This window comes from Hemibagrus wyckioides, linkage group LG23 (genome assembly GCF_019097595.1).
Source record: "Hemibagrus wyckioides isolate EC202008001 linkage group LG23, SWU_Hwy_1.0, whole genome shotgun sequence".
In the NCBI taxonomy this organism is placed as follows: Eukaryota; Metazoa; Chordata; class Actinopteri; order Siluriformes; family Bagridae; genus Hemibagrus; species Hemibagrus wyckioides.
In genome coordinates, this window is record NC_080732.1 from 4,403,936 (window position 1) to 4,423,746 (window position 19,811).

Sequence of the window (19,811 nt, forward strand, 5' to 3'; positions counted from 1 at the left end):
TTCTTCCTTATCGCACGGGAGTGAGTTGATAATGGCTATGTCTGCAGGGTTTAATGAACCAGTGGAGTGTGAAAGCAGAGCAACAACCAGGCAAGTGTGTGTGTGTGTGGAGCAGCAGAAGAAGCTCGTTCTCATTCGGAATGCTAAAAGCTGTAAGAATTAAAATGAGGCCATGAAGAGCCAAACTCTAGAGCTTTGTAGGTGCTTGTGAGGAAAATGGCCCAGGTCAACAGAAACCATAAGTTTCCTGCCAGCTGTTATGAGCAAGGTCGTAGTTATGGGATCTGTAGTGTGTGTGATCTCGTCCTCTCCTGAGTAGGTTAAAGACGGCGAAATGGCTATCGACTGCAAAACAAAGGTCATCTGTCACTCCCAGACAAAACAGGATGAAAGCCACATGTTTGCGACTCCTTCATGAGGAGGCTAACAGCAGGTGACCGTTCGCATTCCTGACTTTAAGCAGAAAGTCCCCATGTGGGATGAGGCAGGGACAGAAAATCAGTGCAGTGTAAGGGTCTGTTGTTTTTGAAAAGAAATTTATTGCCCAAGCACTTTAACAGTTGCCCAAAGATTTTGCTTTTACTTGTGCAAACTCATAGATATGCACATGCGTGATGTCTTTTAATACGTGCCTGCACCAGACAGGAAATGGGTGCTGATTTTCTTCCTGTTGGAGGAAAAACTACATTTATCAGCCCTATTTCTGCGTAGCATCAACAACACAGGAATGCTGTTCCTCTGTGTGCATACACAGACCACCAGCAGCAGCGACTACATCAAGCTAGAGAGACTTTTTTTTTGCCTAAATGATACGCAGGGACAATGCCGTCTTTTAGCGAAGCTCATGACAACACCAGGACTCGTCTCAGGCGCCGCACAATGTAGCTACAGTGCTGGGAAATGTCCACAGGAAGGACAGACTATAAATACAGTTCTGATCATGTCCAATCTGTCCTTGGAGATGTCATTTGCAGTTGTTGAAAAGATTTCTGTGTATATGCTTTGGTCAACTAAGTGGTCCTAAATCCCACCACAGGACTGATTTGTTTTTCAGTTGCATATCTGAGACATTATCATCATCAGTATGTGACAACAAGATGAATAAATAAAATAAAACAGTTAGAGTTTAATAGACGGCTCAATGCCAGTGTTTACACAACCTGTTGTAATGGAGCCTATTATCAGGAGTTCATGATTCCACATCCTGGGGAAAAAAACAAAGCAAATCTAGCCTTGCTCTCTATGTGGGAGGGAAGGCATACAATCTGTCAGTCACACTGAGCTTGTGTATGAGGTAGAGGGCAGGTAGCACTTTTATTAGAGTGTGTTACTCTTCCCCGAGTCTTGGAGGAAGCACATAATATCCTTCAGCCTCCCTGGTTGTCTTATGATGGTCGAATGATGTCCTCTTAATTGGAACACATTTGAAAGAAACCTAATGATAATGATCTCATCTTTGGTGCAAGGTCATGTTCAAGCATGGTGATGCTACTGGTGAAAAGTTGCTCTTGTCAGCCGAGCACATTTTGGTGTACGAAGGATGGGACTCGGATATAAGTCGCATCCCAGGCATATGTAAATAGATCTGTGTCAAAATAATAAGAAATGCGCATTAAGGACTTGAATGAAAATGCAGCCTACAAGACTACAAATCTGGGGATTTCTTTCACTTGAGAAGCTTATACTGTACATACTCCACTGGCTTCTCAGCTGCTGAGTCCTTGAACAAAGGAAGTGATTTGGGGCTTATATCATGCCCTGCATTTCAATTCTGTCGCACTCTAGTTGCTTTTTCCAAAGCCTTGGAAACAAACACGGATAAGCAAGGATTCAGGAGCAAAATACATTTTCACAACACTGTCTCCAATTATGCTCTTTAAAGCAGCGTTAATGATCAGCAAATACGCCGACTAATAGAATTTACTACAACAGTCAGCATCCTACTGAATATGCATTAGAATGAACTATATATTTACTCTAAAGCTGATTATGCAATCCCATGACTGGCTGGATGTTGATCATGCTGACTAAGCTGGAATTTCTGTTCCAAGTCTTAGTCAGTCTTTACCAGAACATAGTCACTGTCATTATTGTGCTACTGATTAAAACCTTGGTAACTACGAATGACCCACTTTTCCTGGAACAACCGCTTTGAATGGTCGACTTTGCTTTGAAACGTCGTCCTTGATTCTTTATCCCTGATCCCTGTCACAAAATTGGATGCTGCAAATTGTGAAAGAACCCCAAGAACTTTTTTGTGTAAGTCCTTAGAGACATGCCTGAATGGGAATGAAAAGGGGAATGGCCAGAAAAGGACCCCTTCGAAGGGCTCTGGGCTCAATGCCATCTTTGTATAAGGGAAGAAACAGTGGCCTTTGCTAACCCGTCCAGCGCGCCAGGCTCTGTCCTGTTAGAGCCTTCCTGGCTGAAAGAGCACAGACTACAGGAAGAGACATGTGGATGGCACCCTGCGAGTTCGAAACCAGAGATCGAACTTGATGAGCTTTCCAACTGATTTGTCCTGGAGCCATTGATTGTTCAGTTAATAGGTTAACCAAAGATGGAACCTTTTTACTAAAGATGTTTTTCTTCAAGACAATTTCTCTTCGAAAACGATGAAAGATTTGCCACTAATTCTGATCTGGACAAAGGTTAATTGTGACTTAACCTTAAATCTACATACAAATTGGAAACGTTCCGACAAGGAGGGTGAACCCTGGTAGTAGTTTGAGGGTAAATTAAATGTGGAAAGATGTTGGCTGCTAGGATTAATCTCAGTTTTAACATGTTGAAATAACCAGGTTATGAACTACAGAGTTGAAAATATAGAGGTTCGGAAGAGCGGAGGTTTGCTAGCATTTCAGGTGGCGGGAATTCCTTTCAGATTCTTCTTCCTGGCATGCTTGAACACTAGCTTCAAACATGCAACACTAGCTTTTTGTATTAAGGCCCATTTCACGTAGCATGGAACCCTCACAAGTGGCCCCTCTATGTCAGCACCTGTCACAAGGAAGGACAGCTGGCATGAGAGGACACATAAGCATCCTATTCATCCCCTAGCATAAGGATGCATTAACATTAAGAATCGTAGAATCCATTTAAATGGCTGTTTGGTGTGTTTATCTGTCAAATGCAGTGACCAAAAGATTCGAGGCTGAATCGATTCAAATGCATGATGCGAAGCAAACGGGGGTTGCATGTTGAGGTAAAATTGCAAACTGAGCCAAAGGACAGAGCTGTAGTGCTGCAGAAATGCGAAGTAACAAGACTGTTAGACGAAAAGATAAAATAATTGGTGGATGTGATGCATAATTTTTGTTTAAATAGTAAATATTTATAGCATTAATGACCAATGTACAGGTGATTATATGACTTCCTCTTGATTTAATCATCAAACTTCTCACCAATGAATGAAACAGTTTCACATGTACATGTATGTTTTCAGCCACATATACCTCCTCCTTTTTATTCATATAATATTTGGATTCCGCCTAATTAAGTGTGAAGGAGCCTATAAAACACGGATACAGGATTCAAGGATCCAAACAGTCCGGTAAATATTATTATAGATGTTATATGATTCTTCTTGAGTTTGATTCACAAATGGATTCTGATTCATTGAGTAATTTGTTTTGCTTTTTTTTTTTTGCCAAAGCTATGGAAAAGGAGCGAGAGCACAGGAAGAACAGAGCACAATGTAAAGCAAGGGAGGGCCAGGAAGGAAGGAAATCCTGCTTGCCATGAAACAAAAGCAAAAGGAACTCGCCGACTGGAGCCCGCTGAAAGCTCTCACTAGCCCGCCGCATTCACAAACCTGACACCCAAACTCTGTAGGCTAAAGCGTGCTAAATATGCCATTAAGAAAAGGAAGATCGCGGTCCTGAACATCCCACCTTATTATGTTGGGTATAATTCTCGTCTCCGCTGAAGTGTCAAAGGGAAATCTCATTTTTGTGAAGATCAAAACAGCGCAATACAAAGTGTATCAATCCAGACACCCTTCAACGCTTTTTTCTCCCATTCTTTCATGTGAAATTGGAGAACACCTGCATGATGAAAAGAAGTCAGAGATTCAAAAAAACAAACAAGACAGCGATCATATGAAGCTACATCGTGTAGGACTCAATAGCTGGCTTTGTATGGCAGCTCTTTGTGTCTGTAGCCATTGGGGAAGACACACAGCGCGCTATGTGAGAAGAATTTTAAAATCAAAGTCGAAGGAATTTCTGAACCTTTCGCAGCTCCAAAAGAACAGATTGACTGTTTGCTGAGAATAAGACACAACACAGAGACAGGGCGTTGCTAATTAGCATTTCCGACGGAGATGAGTCCCCTTAGGCCCCCCTTAGGCAGTGGAAAATGTAATGTATGCATATTACAGAGACAAGAATCTGAACAATCCTCCACGTAGACAGCATCAAACTTGCACTGCTTGTTCGAGTGGAAATGCCTGATGGACAAATTCAGGTGAAACAGCAGAGCAAGGACTGGTGCTGGTGTTTGATTAGCGATGGTGAAGGTGAGGATGTTAGCAGTCGGTGCTCGTCTCCTTTCCAATTACAGCTGACAGTTTTCCCAGAGCCTCGGACAAATTACCGAGATGACCATGGATTCTTCAGAGCAGTGAATTCTTTCGAAAGGGTCGCTCTAAGAACTTTTCTCAGTGTCGTTCAACCAGCTGTATGGCTAGCATCTGCTGAACATCTACTAATTTGTTTGCAGATGCAGCAGTAATAGATTTATTATCTCACTTTGGCTGCTACAAGATTTTTAAACACACGGAATGGAAAATCTCAACTCGTAAATCCGCACATCAATATTTATCATATCACAACTAGCTTGAATTCTAAATGGTGAACATTTTGTCCTCAAAATTGATGCGTTAGAAGCAGGAAAAATGGGCAAGCGTAAGGATTTGAGGGAGTTTGACGAAGGGCCAAATTGTGATAGCTAGACAGAGCATCTCCAAAACTGCAGCTCTTGTGGGGTGTTCCCGGTCTGCAGTGGTCAGTATCTATCAAAAATGGTCCAAGGAAGGAACAGTGGTGAACCGGCGACAGGGTCATGGGCGGCCAAGGCTCACTGATGCGTGTGGGGATCCGATCCACAAGACGAGCTACTGTTGATCAAATTGCTGAAGACGTTAATGCTGGCTCTGATAGAAAGGTGTCAGAATACACAGTGCATCGCAGTTTGTTGCATTTTGACAGAAAAAGGATGACCAACACAATATTAGGCAGGTGGTCATAATGTTATGCCTGATCAGTGTAAATCGAGGTAGTTCACATTAATACTCATCTCCACCAAATCAGATAAATGATTGGATCAACATGTGTAAATGTATACATAGATTATAACTAAAAAATAATCAGATTACAGTACTTGGTGCATGTATACAGTTTATCTGTTCTAACATGTTGCTTTTGAGACTGAAAGAAGGCATTTGCATCTATTAAAAATGGAGAAACTTGTGAGCAGCCAACTTTTTCTTAGATCAGTCTACTGTGCATTATTACTGTAGGCCCCGGTTAAAGGAAAAGCCCTTTAATCAAGGCTGCTGCTTCCATAACAGCAGGAGTGAAGATTAACTGGCAGGAAGAAGTCAAGGATGGGGGGTGGGTGGGTGATTTGACCCCCTATGAGGAGGGGCAATAGCGGGGTCACTGCTTGTACTGAGCATGCATACCCCATTTGGCTTCAGTCCTAGTCACATGCTCGAATGAAATACAACAATACGACTGGCTGCTCCTGTAGTAAACAAAACCCCAGTGGAAGTAGAAGTCTAACATGTGTGTCCGGGTCTCTAAGGCATAATTAATAAAATGTTTAACATAATAGAGATAAATACTCTACCTCTGTGTCTTTTATAAGCTTTTCAGAAGGTTTAGGGTTTCATTTCATCCCAGGTGCTTTCTGTCAAACTTTCAGAAAAGCTCAGTTTGAGACCTCTATGGTTTTGGGGGTTTGTTTTTGTTTTATTTAACCTCCTACGTAGCCTAAAATTCAATATAGAAACAGCTGATACAACATCTGATAAGGTGGTGGCCGAATCTAGCCTACTACTGCAGAGAAAACTTGCAGGCCAAGCAGAAACGATGGATCTCAGCTGACCTCAGAATGAGATTTTATGGGTGAGGTTTCTCTTTAAACTTAATTTTCCAGTAGGTTTACTGCTTAGTGAGAACTTAAATGAAATAGAAGCTTGATAAAAGCTGTATGGCCAAAAGTATGTGGACGCCTGACCATCACATTTTATATGAATATTCCAGTCCAGATTTTTTTAATTAACTTTGTGGAAAAAACCTCTATAAAATCAATACAAATCTATGGGGATCCATGATGAAGTTGTTTGAGGAGGTCTGGGGTTGCAGTCGCTGTTCCAGTTCATCGCAAAGGTCCTCAGTAGGAGTCAGAGTCAGGTTTCAGCGAAGGACACTCTCTCGTTCTTCCACTCCAAACCTTGGTGTCTTATAGAAGGTAGTTTGAAAGTCGTTTTCCGAAGTGCGACGTGAACATCTTCAACTGTAATCCTGGTTACTGCACGTGAGAAACATGTGACGTGAGTTAAACACTGAAAGATCTCTCACATGTTACACAGCGGACGATGTTGTGCATTGATGTAGGCCTATTTGTCATATTTATTTGTTTGCACATGTTGTTAATCTATGAACAAATCAACAAGCTTGAAAATATTTCCTTTTTATAGCTCCAAAGTATTTAAGCCTGGAGTCTTGAAAAAAGGCTAATACTTAGATCTGGGTCCAACGTCCTTAAAGCTTCACAGCCTTAAGAGTGCTGTTGATGAGACGGAGTGTTTACGCCTATCATTTTTGATCGTTTTATGATGAGCTTCACAAAAAGCGGAGTGTAATCTGTAACACAACTGTACATTCAGCTTAGTTGCACAACTGCTTGTGGTTCATCTAATTGAACTAAGGCTGGAATATAATACATTTCCATGGTAAATATGTTTCACTAGAGACCCAAAGGAGTAGTATACATTAAAAGAGTGCAAAACCCCATAAGGAAAATTTCATTTTTATAGTGCCACAATTTCATTTTTATGTGTTTCATTATCAAGCATAAAAAAACATGACACTGGGTGGTCAAGCCTTCAAGCCACAGAGGAAAATTTTGCAGAGGGACCAGTTAACCGAGCCGAGGCTCAGAGGAAGACGCTGCACTCACAGGCTAATCGGTTTTTCTACTGAAACGAAAACGTTAACTGGATTTCCTTCACTCTCTCCCCAGACTATTTATTCCCGCATGTGGGCTTCATTAAAAAAATCAATTAGGTAATTAAATTTTACAACAAATCACCAAAAAAGCGATTTTCCAGTATACATGCAATGCAAGGATTGTTTTATACACTTATACACAGTTTCTTGGCTTCTGAATATCTAAAATAAACACCTATCTAAGAGCGGCCATTATCAAGATGAACAGTTACATAAGACATTCTAGGGAAATTGCAGACACAGCCCTTGAGGACACTTCCTCTGTCTGGGAACCAGAGCCAAATCTTTACATCGTGCAACATGTTTTATTCTGATTGTCAACCAGGTCTCTGTATTAATCTGACCAGACATCATATCATGTCTGACTTTGCTTAACCACCAGGATATATGATTTATGCGAGAAAGCACCAAGCCCAGGCTCTCGTGTCAGAACCCCCACGGGCAATTTCTCCAGGCTTGTCTACAAGGAGCCAAACTGTCTAGTACACACCCCCTCCACCCAAATCCTAACAAACACAAATGCCCTCTGTTCCACATGGCACACATCCCCTGGTACCTCCAGGCAACAAAAAGCCTGAAGTCAGTCAAAGATCTCTGAGGGTCGACCTCAACAGGCCTTCAGGGCTGACTCTTGAAGTGCTGCGGTGATCAGAGACGGAACCTGGTAAAGAGGGACGGCGTAACTAATGGAGATGAGCTGTGAAAATGATCGGGCCCACACCTCACGTGGGACATGAGAGGAAACTTTGATCCTTGACACCTTGGATGATGATTTTAGTGGAATGTTTTTTCTTGTTTGAAAGAAAAAAAATCCAACCCGAATTAATATTTATCATCAACATGAAGTCTGAAGTTTTAAACTGATGCGGCGGCGCTTTAGTCTCTCACCCCCTCGTCTGTACACTTTCATGCTAGTACAACCATCAACGTCATCACACTCATCATCTCATAGACTGCTGACTAGCTGAGTCTCTGGTGCATTGCATTCTGGGATTATGAGTCCAATGTTTTGCACCGACAGCTCACATTTCTCTTTATGTCTCTAATTTACCATTATGTCTAGGATTATTTTTATTTTTTTCATCTATTCAGTAGCTTTGTAACTGCACCCTGTGACATCAGAGCAACAAACACAGCCACAATTAACAAATTAGCACGAGAATCACTAGAGCTATCTGCTACTTACACAAACTGCTAATAGGGACAGTATAGCTTGGCTGTTAAAGGTTCATTGACCGTGAGCGAAAGATTAAAGGTGGGGTTTAAATCTCAGGACTGAAAGCCACTACGGGCCCCTGAGCAAGATCCTTAACTCTAACAGATTCATCCTCTCTGCATGCGAACCCTTCCTTCTGGGAATCGGGTGTTAGAGAATCAAATTAAAACAGCGTTGGTGAAAGGTTACTCTAAAACAAATTGAAATTGCCTGGAAGTTCCAAGTATTATAAATGCATTCATTTCCCAGGGGGATGTGTTAATGAATATTTTCTGCCGCTTAAAATAAAACCAGGCACTCTCTGTACTCTCAGTCTGGATGGAATCAGATGATTTCTAGGAAAAGCGGTTGTTGCGTTTTGCCTGAACAAAAACAATCCCCCCGTACCTACATTGAAACCATCTGTGGTAGAGGCTCCAGCCGAGGAATGCGTACATACATATGGTGTGGGAAACGACTCTCCTAATGACACACAGCACAGTGCCCTTAGCCCTGCTCTAGAGCACAATTCCCAGTGTTTAGCATGTCAACTGGTGGGAAAAGTGGATGCTTCTCAATATGTATATAAATGACTGTATTTTGGGGTCATCAGTATATTCCTTGAACTTACATGAGCGATCTTATAGAGTCGGTTTCCTTATCCGTGGCGCGGAAATTACTCTTTTGTCTCAGACATACAGCAGCAATTTTTTTTAAGACCATTTCCTCTCCTTCCTGCCTTTGACTCTCTGTTCATTCCATAATACCATTAAACTTGTGTTATTCTTCCAGTCTTTAAGCCTTTACAATCGAGTTAATGCTGTAAAGGAAGCAGTGACAGTCCAGGTGTTTGCAATCCCAAAATCTACCTGTGTTAGTGCTGGCATGCTGTCTCTGCTGGGTCAGGTTCACGCTTGGCACGGACACAAACAGGTTACACGTATTTGCCATGCTAGACAAGAAGGCAAGCATTGAGAAGCTACAATTAAAGATGCACATTTTTTCGCATTCGATACGATCATATCTTGCTCCTCTATCCTTTCTGTCAGTAAGAGAAACACATTTAACCTGCTTAATAACACACAGCATCATCTTTGCAAAAGGATAGTTTTTCTTTTAAATGGTCAGCAGCATCCCAGAGAGTATATCTAGACACAAAACCAATGGAATAAACAATGCAGTTCAATACAATGCAAGGTCTTCCATTAGAAAGCCATGCCTCAGTAAAAATGATAAAGTACCCATGTTCTACCAAGGCTTTGAGACTTGAAAATCTCCAAACCTTGTCTTGGGGTTCCTCAGAGGTCCTTCTTCGGATGATTAGGGTCTAAACAGCAAGGGAATCATTTCTGAAAGGTGAAACCCCCAGTTGTAGGGTTCACCTTCATTTTTTTTTTAGAATCATACATATATATATATATATATATAAAATTATATATATATATATATATATATATATATATATATATATATATATATATATATAAGCTCCAGACGGGACCTTTTGCATAAAAATGTATGTCCCACAATCCGAAACACATTCTGACTGAAGTATTGAATGTAATTCAGTTCCAGCTGAAGACTTTTGACAGACCAAACCACAAATGAAGTCCAGGTTACCTTTGAATCGCTCACTTCAGCACTTTTTCTCGCTCTACCATATCATCTTTAAAGCCGGTGAGTTTAACGGTTTAATGACTCGAGTACAGAAACGAGTCAGGTGCACCGGTGAGGACAAAAAAAAACAACACTTCAACAACTGAGTAGAAATGTGTCCAGGGTCTTGGATCTGATCGGTCAGTAGGCGTTCTCCTGTTCTCTTGTCTTGTGTGTCCTAACAACATGATATGGAAGTAGAAATCCCATAACATGAACTATAAATGGATAACGGTAAAGGGCTTGGGAATAAGATGTACAGGAGGTGGTGTTGTAGGAAAAGTTTAGACACCTGTAATAGTTTTAAAGCAAAGGACAACAGGAAGACATACAGGAAAAGAAAAGGATTTTTTTTTTTTTACTGTCAGTAATATCATGCAGTGGGAGGTTATGTGATACTGGGTATTTGCTGGCTTATGCAAACAACCCCATGTTCATGTATTTGTGATGTATTTGTTAGATCAGGTGAGATAGCCAGGCTTTACCGAAAGGAAGTGCAAGGTCTCCACATAATCCCGTTCAGTGTGCAGCAGCTCCCGCAGCACGCAGACGCGCAGGCGCAGTTGCTTCTCCACATCCTTCCCGCTTTCGGCTTTATTCTCCTCACTCATTTCACTCCTTGAATTCTTTTCTCCTCCGATTAAATAATAATAATAATGATAATAATAATAATAATAAAGGGTCTCTTTGAGACAAAAGACTTTGTGTATAAGTTTGCTCAGTCGAGAGTCGGTGAGAGCATGATGAAAGTTGTCCGGTTCGAGTCGCAATGGTTCAAAGAAGCGGCGAAGAAATCAAGCGGCAGTCCAGAGGAAGGAGGAAAGTCTCTCCTGAAGTGTCCAAAAGTGTGCAGCAGTGGCTTTGTGGCCATCAGTCATGATCTGTGGTCCATGTGCCTGCCCACCATCCTACACACACACACACCCTCCTTCAGCACTGAGAGGAGAGGAAAAGCTCAAGCCTGGGGCTTCATGCCAGCACCGTGCAAGGGGAAACACTGCTGATCACATGGGGGGCCATTTCATTCCCACACTTTCCCACACTCTAACTGCACCTCAGCACTCTCTTTCCCTCTCTCTCTCTCTCTCTCTCTCACACACACACACACACACTGGCCTCCTTCTCCCAAGTGGGCTGTTAATGACATCTAGCTATAGACACCGGAGTGGGAGAAGGTTTCTAAAAAGTTCTCCAAGTTTTATGTGCGGTGTAAATGCATCAACGTTCTCACATTATTGAACAGGGTTTTTTGTAACGCTTCCTAATATTTCCAAATATCATGGATTCTTCCTCAGTATGAAGAAATGTTATAAATGGCAAAAAAAAAAATAAAAATCAAACATTACAAACTCTTCCTCAAGATACAATGACCAAGCGTAACATTATGACCGGCTGGCTACTATTGTGTTTTGCTCCCAAAACAGCCCTGACCCCATCCTGCACTGTGTATTCTGACACCTTTCTATCAGAACCAGCATTACCTTCTTCAGCAATTTGAGCAACAGTAGCCTGTTGGATCAGTCCCTGGAGGATTGGATCACACGGGCCAGCCTTCTTTCCCCACGTGCATCAATGAGCCTTGGCCGCCCATGACCCTGTCACCGGTTCACCACTGTTCCTTCCTTGGACCACTTTTGATAGATACTGACCACTGCAGACCGGGAACACCCCACAAGAGCTGCAGTTTTGTAGATGCTCTGATCCAGTGGTCTAGCCATCACAATATGGCCCTTCATCAAACTCGCTCAAATCCTCATGCTTGCCCATTTTTTCTGCTTCTAACACATCAACTTTGAGAACAAAATGTTCACTTGCTGCCTAATATATCCCACCCACTAACAGGTGCCATGATGAGGAGATCATCAGTGTTATTCACTTCACCTCTCAGTGGTCATAATGTTATGCCTGATCAGTGTATTTGAATGTTACAAACTCTTCACCAATATAAAGTAATGTTATAAACTTTTCCTCACTATAAAGTAGTTTTAAACTCTCCCTGAAAGTAATCTTACATCATGTAGTATGTAATGTAGCATCATGAACATCAGTATCAGCTAGCATTAGGAACTCTTCCTAAAATTAATCCAACATTCCTGAAATCGATCTAATTGGATATTGTGAACTCTTCCTTAATATAATCAAATATACTGGAATTCATCTAACATTATGGGCAGAGCTCGGTCACCATGAGCCATTAGAACAGCTTATACTACAGGAATGAACACCATAGATATACTGATCGAGATCTCTCAGAGGTGGGTTTAGATCTGGTCAGTGTGAAGGCCATAGTATACATAGTTTGCAGACTTTTTATCAACATGAAAGCATGCAGTGAGCCTTCAATGCATTGTGGATGGAGGATAAATGTGATCAGTAAAATAAAGAAATACCGCATGGAGAAGAACAATCACAATCAATGGGATATATTAGGCAGCAAGTGAACATTATGTCCTCAAAGTTGATGTGTTAGAAGCAGGAAAAATGGACAAGCGTAAGGATTTGAGCGAGTTTGACGAAGGGACAAATTGTGATGGCTAGACCACTGGATCAGAGCATCTCCAAAACTGCAGATCTTGTGGGGTGTTCCCGGTCTGCAGTGGTCAGTATTTATGAAAATGTGGTCTAAGGAAGGAACGGCGGTGAACCGGCGACAGGGTCAAGGGCAGCCGAGGCTCATTGATGCACGTGGGGAGCGAAGGCTAGCCCGTGTGATCCGATCCAACAGACGAGCTACTGTTGCTCAGATTGCTGAAGAAGTTAATGCTGGTTCTGATAGAAAGGGGTCAGAATACACAGTGCATCACAGTTTGTTGCGTTATGGCAGCAAAATGGGGACCAACACAATATTATGCAGGTGGTCATAATGTTATGCCTGGTAGTTAGGTTTCCCACGATTTGTATTGAAGGAATATATAGCATATATTTATATGCAAAATCATGATAATGGAGTGGCTTGGTTGTAGAAAATACTAAACTGAACCTATTGCATCATGCCTTCACAGCCAACATTAAGCCGTTCTGCTACATTAAACCTAATCTTCTCCGTCATGCCATTTCTTCGAAACATCGCTCTCAGTTACTTTGAAGTGCACAGCTCATGCCCACTTCTGGACCAGCGGAGCGTGAAACTGGCTATCAATAGAAGAAACAGACAGTTCGACAGTTCACAGTAATTCGGCCTGATAGAACATGCGATAGAACATAATTAGTCTTTTATGACTCTGAATGCTACACAGCATTTTTAATAACGGAATAGCGTTCTTGTTTGCACAGTGTATTACCCTGGAAAAAAACTTAGGCCCCAGTGACTGGTTTTCCCATGGACTTTTATTTGATTAGACTGATTGAAATCCAATTGTACAGCTCCACGGGGGAGGATGGAGCGCTCGCTGATGAATCAGGGGCTGCCTGCTGACTCCAGTGTTTGCACTGCTTAATGTGGGCCAAATTAAAATAACTGCAAAGTTAAATATATGTTACTGCATGGGCACTGACTTCTGGTGGCTAATTCTTTAGAGCCCATTAGAGGACATTGTTCTACGGTGTTAAAAATCGAGTAGGATCATAACGAAAATGATTATGTTATACAATGTTATTACATTATATTATTAATGCGTTCACAATCAGTAACCATTTTATCCTGGTAGAAATAAAGCACACACACACACTCACACACACACACACACACACACACACAGTCATACAAACCAAACGGCAATTTACCATAATCAACTGAGAGAGAGAGAGAGAGAGAGAGAGAGAGACAAAAAGATTGAGAGAGAAAGAGAGAGAGAGAGAGAGAGAGAGAATACATAAAGACATAGAGAAAAAGAAAGACAGAAAGATTGAGAGAGAGAGAAGAGAGAAAGACTGAGAGAATGACAGAGAATAAGAAAGAGAGACAGAGAGAGAGACAGACAGACAGACGGACAGAGAGAGATAGAGAGAGAAAGACATAGAGAGAGAGAAGGATCAAAAAGATTGAAAGAGAGAGAGTTTTTCTGTCTCTCTCTCTCTTTCTATCATTTTGCTGGAACGGCTTAATATTGGCTGTGAAGGCATGATGCAATAGGTTCAGTTTAGTATTTTCTACAACCAAGCCACTCCATTATATATATATATACACTATATTGCCAAAAGTATTCGCTCACCTGCCTTGACTCGCATATAAACTTAAGTGACATCCCATTCCTAATCCATAGTGGTCAATATGATGTCGGTCCACCATTTGCAGCTATAACAGCTTCAACTCTTCTGGGAAGGCTGTCCACAAGGTTTAGGAGTGTATTTATGGGAATTTTTGACCATTCTTCCAGAAGCGCATTTGTGAGGTCACACACTGATGTTGGATGAGAAGGCCTGGCTCTCAGTCTCCGCTCTAATTCATCCCAAAGGTGTTCTATCGGGTTGAGGTCAGGACTCTGTGCAGGCCAGTCAAGTTCATCCACACCAGACTCTTTCATCCATGTCTTTATGGACCTTGCTTTGTGCACTGGTGCACAGTCATGTTGGAAGAGGAAGGGGCCAGCTCCAAACTGTTCCCACAAAGTTGGGAGCATGGAATTGTCCAAAATGTCTTGGTATGCTGAAGCATTCAGAGTTCCTTTCACTGGAACTAAGGGGCCAAGCCCAGCTCCTGAAAAACAACCCCACACCATAATCCCCCCTCCACCAAACTTTACACTTGGCACAATGCAGTCAGACAAGTACCGTTCTCCTGGCAACCGCCAAACCCAGACTCGTCCATCAGATTGCCAGATGGAGAAGCGTGATTCGTCACTCCAGAGAACGCGTCTCCACTGCTCTAGAGTCCAGTGGCGGCGTGCTTTACACCACTGCATCCGACGCTTTGCATTGCACTTGGTGATGTATGGCTTGGATGCAGCTGCTCGGCCATGGAAACCCATTCCATGAAGCTCTCTGCGCACTGTTCTTGAGCTAATCTGAAGGCCACATGAAGTTTGGAGGTCTGTAGCGATTGACTCTGCAGAAAGTTGGCGACCTCTTCGCACTATGCGCCTCAGCATCCACTGACCCCGCTCCGTCAGTTTACGTGGCCTACCACTTCGTGGCCGAGTTGCTGTCGTTCCCAAACACTTCCACGTTCTTATAATACAGCTGACAGTTGACTGTGGAATATTTAGGAGCGAGGAAATTTCACGACTGGATTTGTTGCACAGGTGGCATCCTATCACAGTTCCACGCTGGAATTCACTGAGCTCCTGAGAGCGACCCATTCTTTCACAAATGTTTGTAAAAACAGTCTGCATGCCTAGGTGCTTGATTTTATACACCTGTGGCCATGGAAGTGATTGGAACACCTGATTCTGATTATTTGAATGGGTGAGTGAATACTTTTGGCAATATAGTGTATATATATATATATATATAGAGAGAGAGAGAGAGAGAGAGAGAGAGAGAGAGACAGAGAGAGCGAGAGAGAGAGAGACATAGAGAGAAAGAGAGAGAGAGAGAGAGAGAGAGAGAGAGAAAGACGGAAAGATTGAAAGAGAGAGAGAGACAGAGAGATGGTTCAAATGTAAGCAAAATACACATTTTTTCACTTGATGTTTTTGGAGGAAACTGGAGAACCCAGATGACGCTCCCTCAGATGAAGATGATAAACTCGACACAGACAGAAATCTGAGCTCAGGGTTTGTACCAGGGCCCCTGAAACTGTGAGGCGGCATGTTAGCATGTCTGCTGTTAGAAAAGCCAGTCAGAACTCGAGCTTTGGGATTTCTTCAGCGTTAAAGTAGCCCTTTAACTTGATTCCATTTTAGAAATACTTCCAGGAAGAGTATACACCAAAAAAACATCACTGAAGAACCTCCTATATTAAAAACAAGTGACGGTGACAGCAGTGTCTGTGTGGAGGTTGTGGAAAAACAGTAGAGCAGTGGTAAGGAACTAAACATTCTTTGTTGGACACTGCCCTCTAATGTCCACTACCATTAACACAACCGGATATACAGAGCTCTGTTCTGCTTTAAGGGGCATTTATTTATTTTCCCAGCATTCTCTGACTCCGTCACCGCATATCAGAAAAATCTTCTTTACACTGATCTCATATCCTAAGAGGAAACCTTTTTCCATCCTGATGAAAGTGGTGACCCCGCCTTTTCCATGGTGGCCACGCCCCCTCGACAATGCAAGGGTTTATTGAGGATAAAAATGATCACATGCTGAAGCTTTACACTCACAAGATCTCAACCCCATGAAAGATTTTGGAGTGACAGTAAATCCTACATTCTGTCTTGTGGCCTCTGTATGGTTCATGATCTGTTAGTGATTTATAATGAAATATTTTTGATGTGCTGAGCAGATTTTGTTTGGCTGGTTCTGTATTTTTGTTATTGGTGTGAGAATTTACTGGATTTCTACCAGTTTGTACAGATGAGGAGATGATGGAGCTGGAAAAACTGAAGGATTAAAGCACTGCTGCAGTTCTCTGGCTTCAGTGCCTTTGGTGGACAAAGTAAACAGTAAACAGTAGTATACAAAATTTCTAAGCAAGGCAATTAATTAATTAAGTAATTTATTGTTTGTTTGTTTGTTTGTTTGTTTGTTTGTAAAGAACTGAAGATCACGTGAAAATTATTCATTTTTAATTTTAAAACTGGTTAATTTTTAGTTCAAATGTTTTGGGTGGGTTTTTTACAGTATAGTCAAGTGCAAGCTTGCTGGTTTAACTGTCCAGTAGATGGCGCAGTTGTCTTCCACTTCACAGTGAAAGCGTTGGCGTTTACAGACAATACTGTACCTATGGCTTACGCATACAAGAATTGTACTATTATATAAAAAATGTCTGTTATTAATTATTTGTATGCAATAAAAAGGCAACATACACCGGTCCTAATCACCACCTAACACCTGTCTAATATTGTGTTGGTCCCCCTTTTGCCGCCAGAAACAGCCCTGACCCGTCCTGCACTGTGTATTCTGACACCTTTCTATCAGAACCAGCATTAACTTCTTCAGCAATCTGAGCAACAGTAGCTCGTCTGTTGGATCGGATCACACGGGCCAGCCTTCACTCCCCACGTGCATCAATGAGCCTTGGCCAACATGACCTTGTCGCCAGTTCTCCACTGTTCCTTCCTTGGACCACTTTTGATAGATACTGACCACTGCAGACCAGGAACACCCCACAAGAGCTGCAGTTTTGGAGATGCTCTGATCCAGTGGTCTAGCCATCACAATTTGTCCCTTCGTCAAACTCACTCAAATCCTTACGCTTGTCTATTTTTCCTGCTTCTAACACATCAACTTTGAGGACAAAATGTTCACTTGCTGCCTAATATATCCCACCCACTAACAGGTGCCATGATGAGGAGATCATCAGTCTTATTCACGGCACCTCTCAGTGGTCATAATGTTATGCCTGATCGGTGTATCTACAGTGGAATATCTGACTTTTATAACACAACAAAAATCTGTCTATCCTATAATGCAAACATTAAAAAGCCACTCGGATACAGCGTATCAAACTTTATTTTCTGGGGTTCATGTGTATATACGAGAGAGAGAGAGAGAGAGAGATGGTTCAAATGTAAGCAAACATGTGACTTTCGGATGCTACTGTACAGTATATTCCGTTAATAGCTTTTATATTCTGTGTGATGATAATTTTTAAGTGAATTTGAGTGTGCTGTCAAATCAGAGTGGATGATGACCATTAATCATTATTAAATACCTTTTACAAAATAGTCAAGAACCAGTAAAAGATTCTACAGTTGTCTCTTGATTATTCTAGAAGCAAATAACCCTTAAATATATGAATAAAACAAGAACATAAAAAGGAAATAAAAAGGCTTATGGGACATAAATAGAGCGTAAACACCACTGCTGAGCCTTTGGGGTTTGTATTTTGGGGAACAAATCTGTACTGATACATTCAGCCTTTATTCTGACTGTGTGGCCTGTATGAAAGGCTGTGGTTTGTTTGCACAATTGAGCTGAAAAAATAGTCAGTGGACGGCTTTCAGGCCTCAGTTTCATTAGGAACAGTCTTTTATTCTGACAAGAACTTTCTTTATGTTCTATAAATATGGTTGTTCTAGCTCATAATTATATACAGTATGATCACCATAACACAGAGAGAAGAAAACTGGATGTTGCTGGGGTTTGTTTTATAAAAATGTCCTATTCCTTTTTGCTAGCTAGCATGATGGATAGACTAGCTAGCAGTCCTGCAGATCTGTGAAACTCTTAACAACACACTGAAGAAAAGTAATTCATTAGAAATAAATGATCCTTCGTGATTTAATGTACAGAACCGACATGATTTCTGGAGGATACAGATTAGCATTAGTGTTAGCTAGCATGCTAATATCATGTAATCAGCTGTAGCGGCTAAACAGCCCCTGTCAAAAAGGCTGAGAGAACAATATTTGATGTTGCAGGGGTTTTTCTTTAAAAGGTTTCCTATTCCTTTTTGCTAGCTAGCATGATAGATAGGCTAGCTAGCGGTCCTATAGTGCTGTCAAACTCCTAACAACACACTGAAGAAAATATCAGCGGTAAATAAATCATCGTCGATCCTTCATGACTTAATATACAAAGCCAACATGATTTTTTTTTTTTGAAAGGATTCATATTAGCATTAGTGTAAGCCAGCATGCTAATATCATGTAATCAGCTGTAGTGGCCATATTCAGCTCATGTCTCTCAAACGAAGTGGAGACACTTTGTTTACAGTATTTTCTAGTTTATTATACAGCAGCCATGCCTGCACACTCGACAATGCAAAATGCTTTTTCCTTGATACGGTAGCGTAGGAATGAAGCTCTGCTTAACAGGGAAGGAGTAAGAAAAGGGAAATAATGTGAGATCTGAAACACAGCTGAGGCAGAGCATGACCCGCATTTATGTCAGACAGAGTGCAGCTTTGATGCGGGTGTGTTTCAGGTGGATGTTTCCCTTGCTTCTTTCCAACCCACATCTCACAGCAGTAGTTTAGGCCAGGGTTCTGTCACATCACATCTCATACTTTAGCTAAGAAGTGGGCGAAGAAGTATTTTTATGAATCATATGTTCTTCCTGTGGACCAGGGATGGAGTAGTTACTCAGATGTTAAGCCAAGACCAGAAATTTGTGCGTGTGCAACCCTAAATATAAGTAAAACTCTAAATAAAGGAGAGCTTTATACTAATGTATAAATAACGTTGGTGGTGAAGAAGCATTGTTGCTTGTGATCTTGAGCTCATACTGTGGTCTGTGTGTGTGGAGTTTCCAATGTTCTCCTCATTAGGGCTCTAGAGCTTGGTGGGAATGTGTATATGCATGGCAACCCTATGTTATTTAACTTTTTCGAGTTTGGTGATCACCTGGATTTTCACGTGGATCACACTTCTGAGCAGTCTCTAGGCACTTACCTGGACTGTCTGGACTGACCTCTTCTCACAACCTTGGGGTAACCATGGACAATCAACTGTAAATTTCCTCCCATGTTGCTAATGTCACATGCTTATATGTCGGTTTCTTCTGTACAACGTCAGAAGGATTCAGCCATTTTTATCCACACGGGCTGCTCAGGTGCTTGTTCAGTCTCTGGTCATTTCGAGACTGGACTATGCAGCTTTCTAAAGGCAGGTCTACCTATGAACGCAGTTCGTCCACTGCAAATGATCCAAAATGCAGCCACACGTGTTGTTCTCCCACTGCTGCATTCCCAGATGAAAATCCATCAGATTCAAAACACTGACACTTGCGTACAAAGC

At 41.7% G+C, this 19,811-nt stretch overlaps 1 protein-coding gene across 1 annotated transcript in view; it reads right to left on the bottom strand.

Moving 5' to 3' along the window:
• The window catches only part of prex2 (phosphatidylinositol-3,4,5-trisphosphate-dependent Rac exchange factor 2), a 115,231-nt gene extending 104,155 nt beyond the window's left edge, over positions 1-11,076 (bottom strand). Inside the window, exon 1 of the mRNA XM_058376712.1 lies at positions 10,575-11,076. Within this exon, the coding sequence (XP_058232695.1) occupies positions 10,575-10,700 (126 nt within the window). The 5' untranslated portion in view covers positions 10,701-11,076. The remainder of the gene's footprint in view (positions 1-10,574) is intronic.
• Between the last annotated feature and the right edge of the window lie 8,735 nt (positions 11,077-19,811).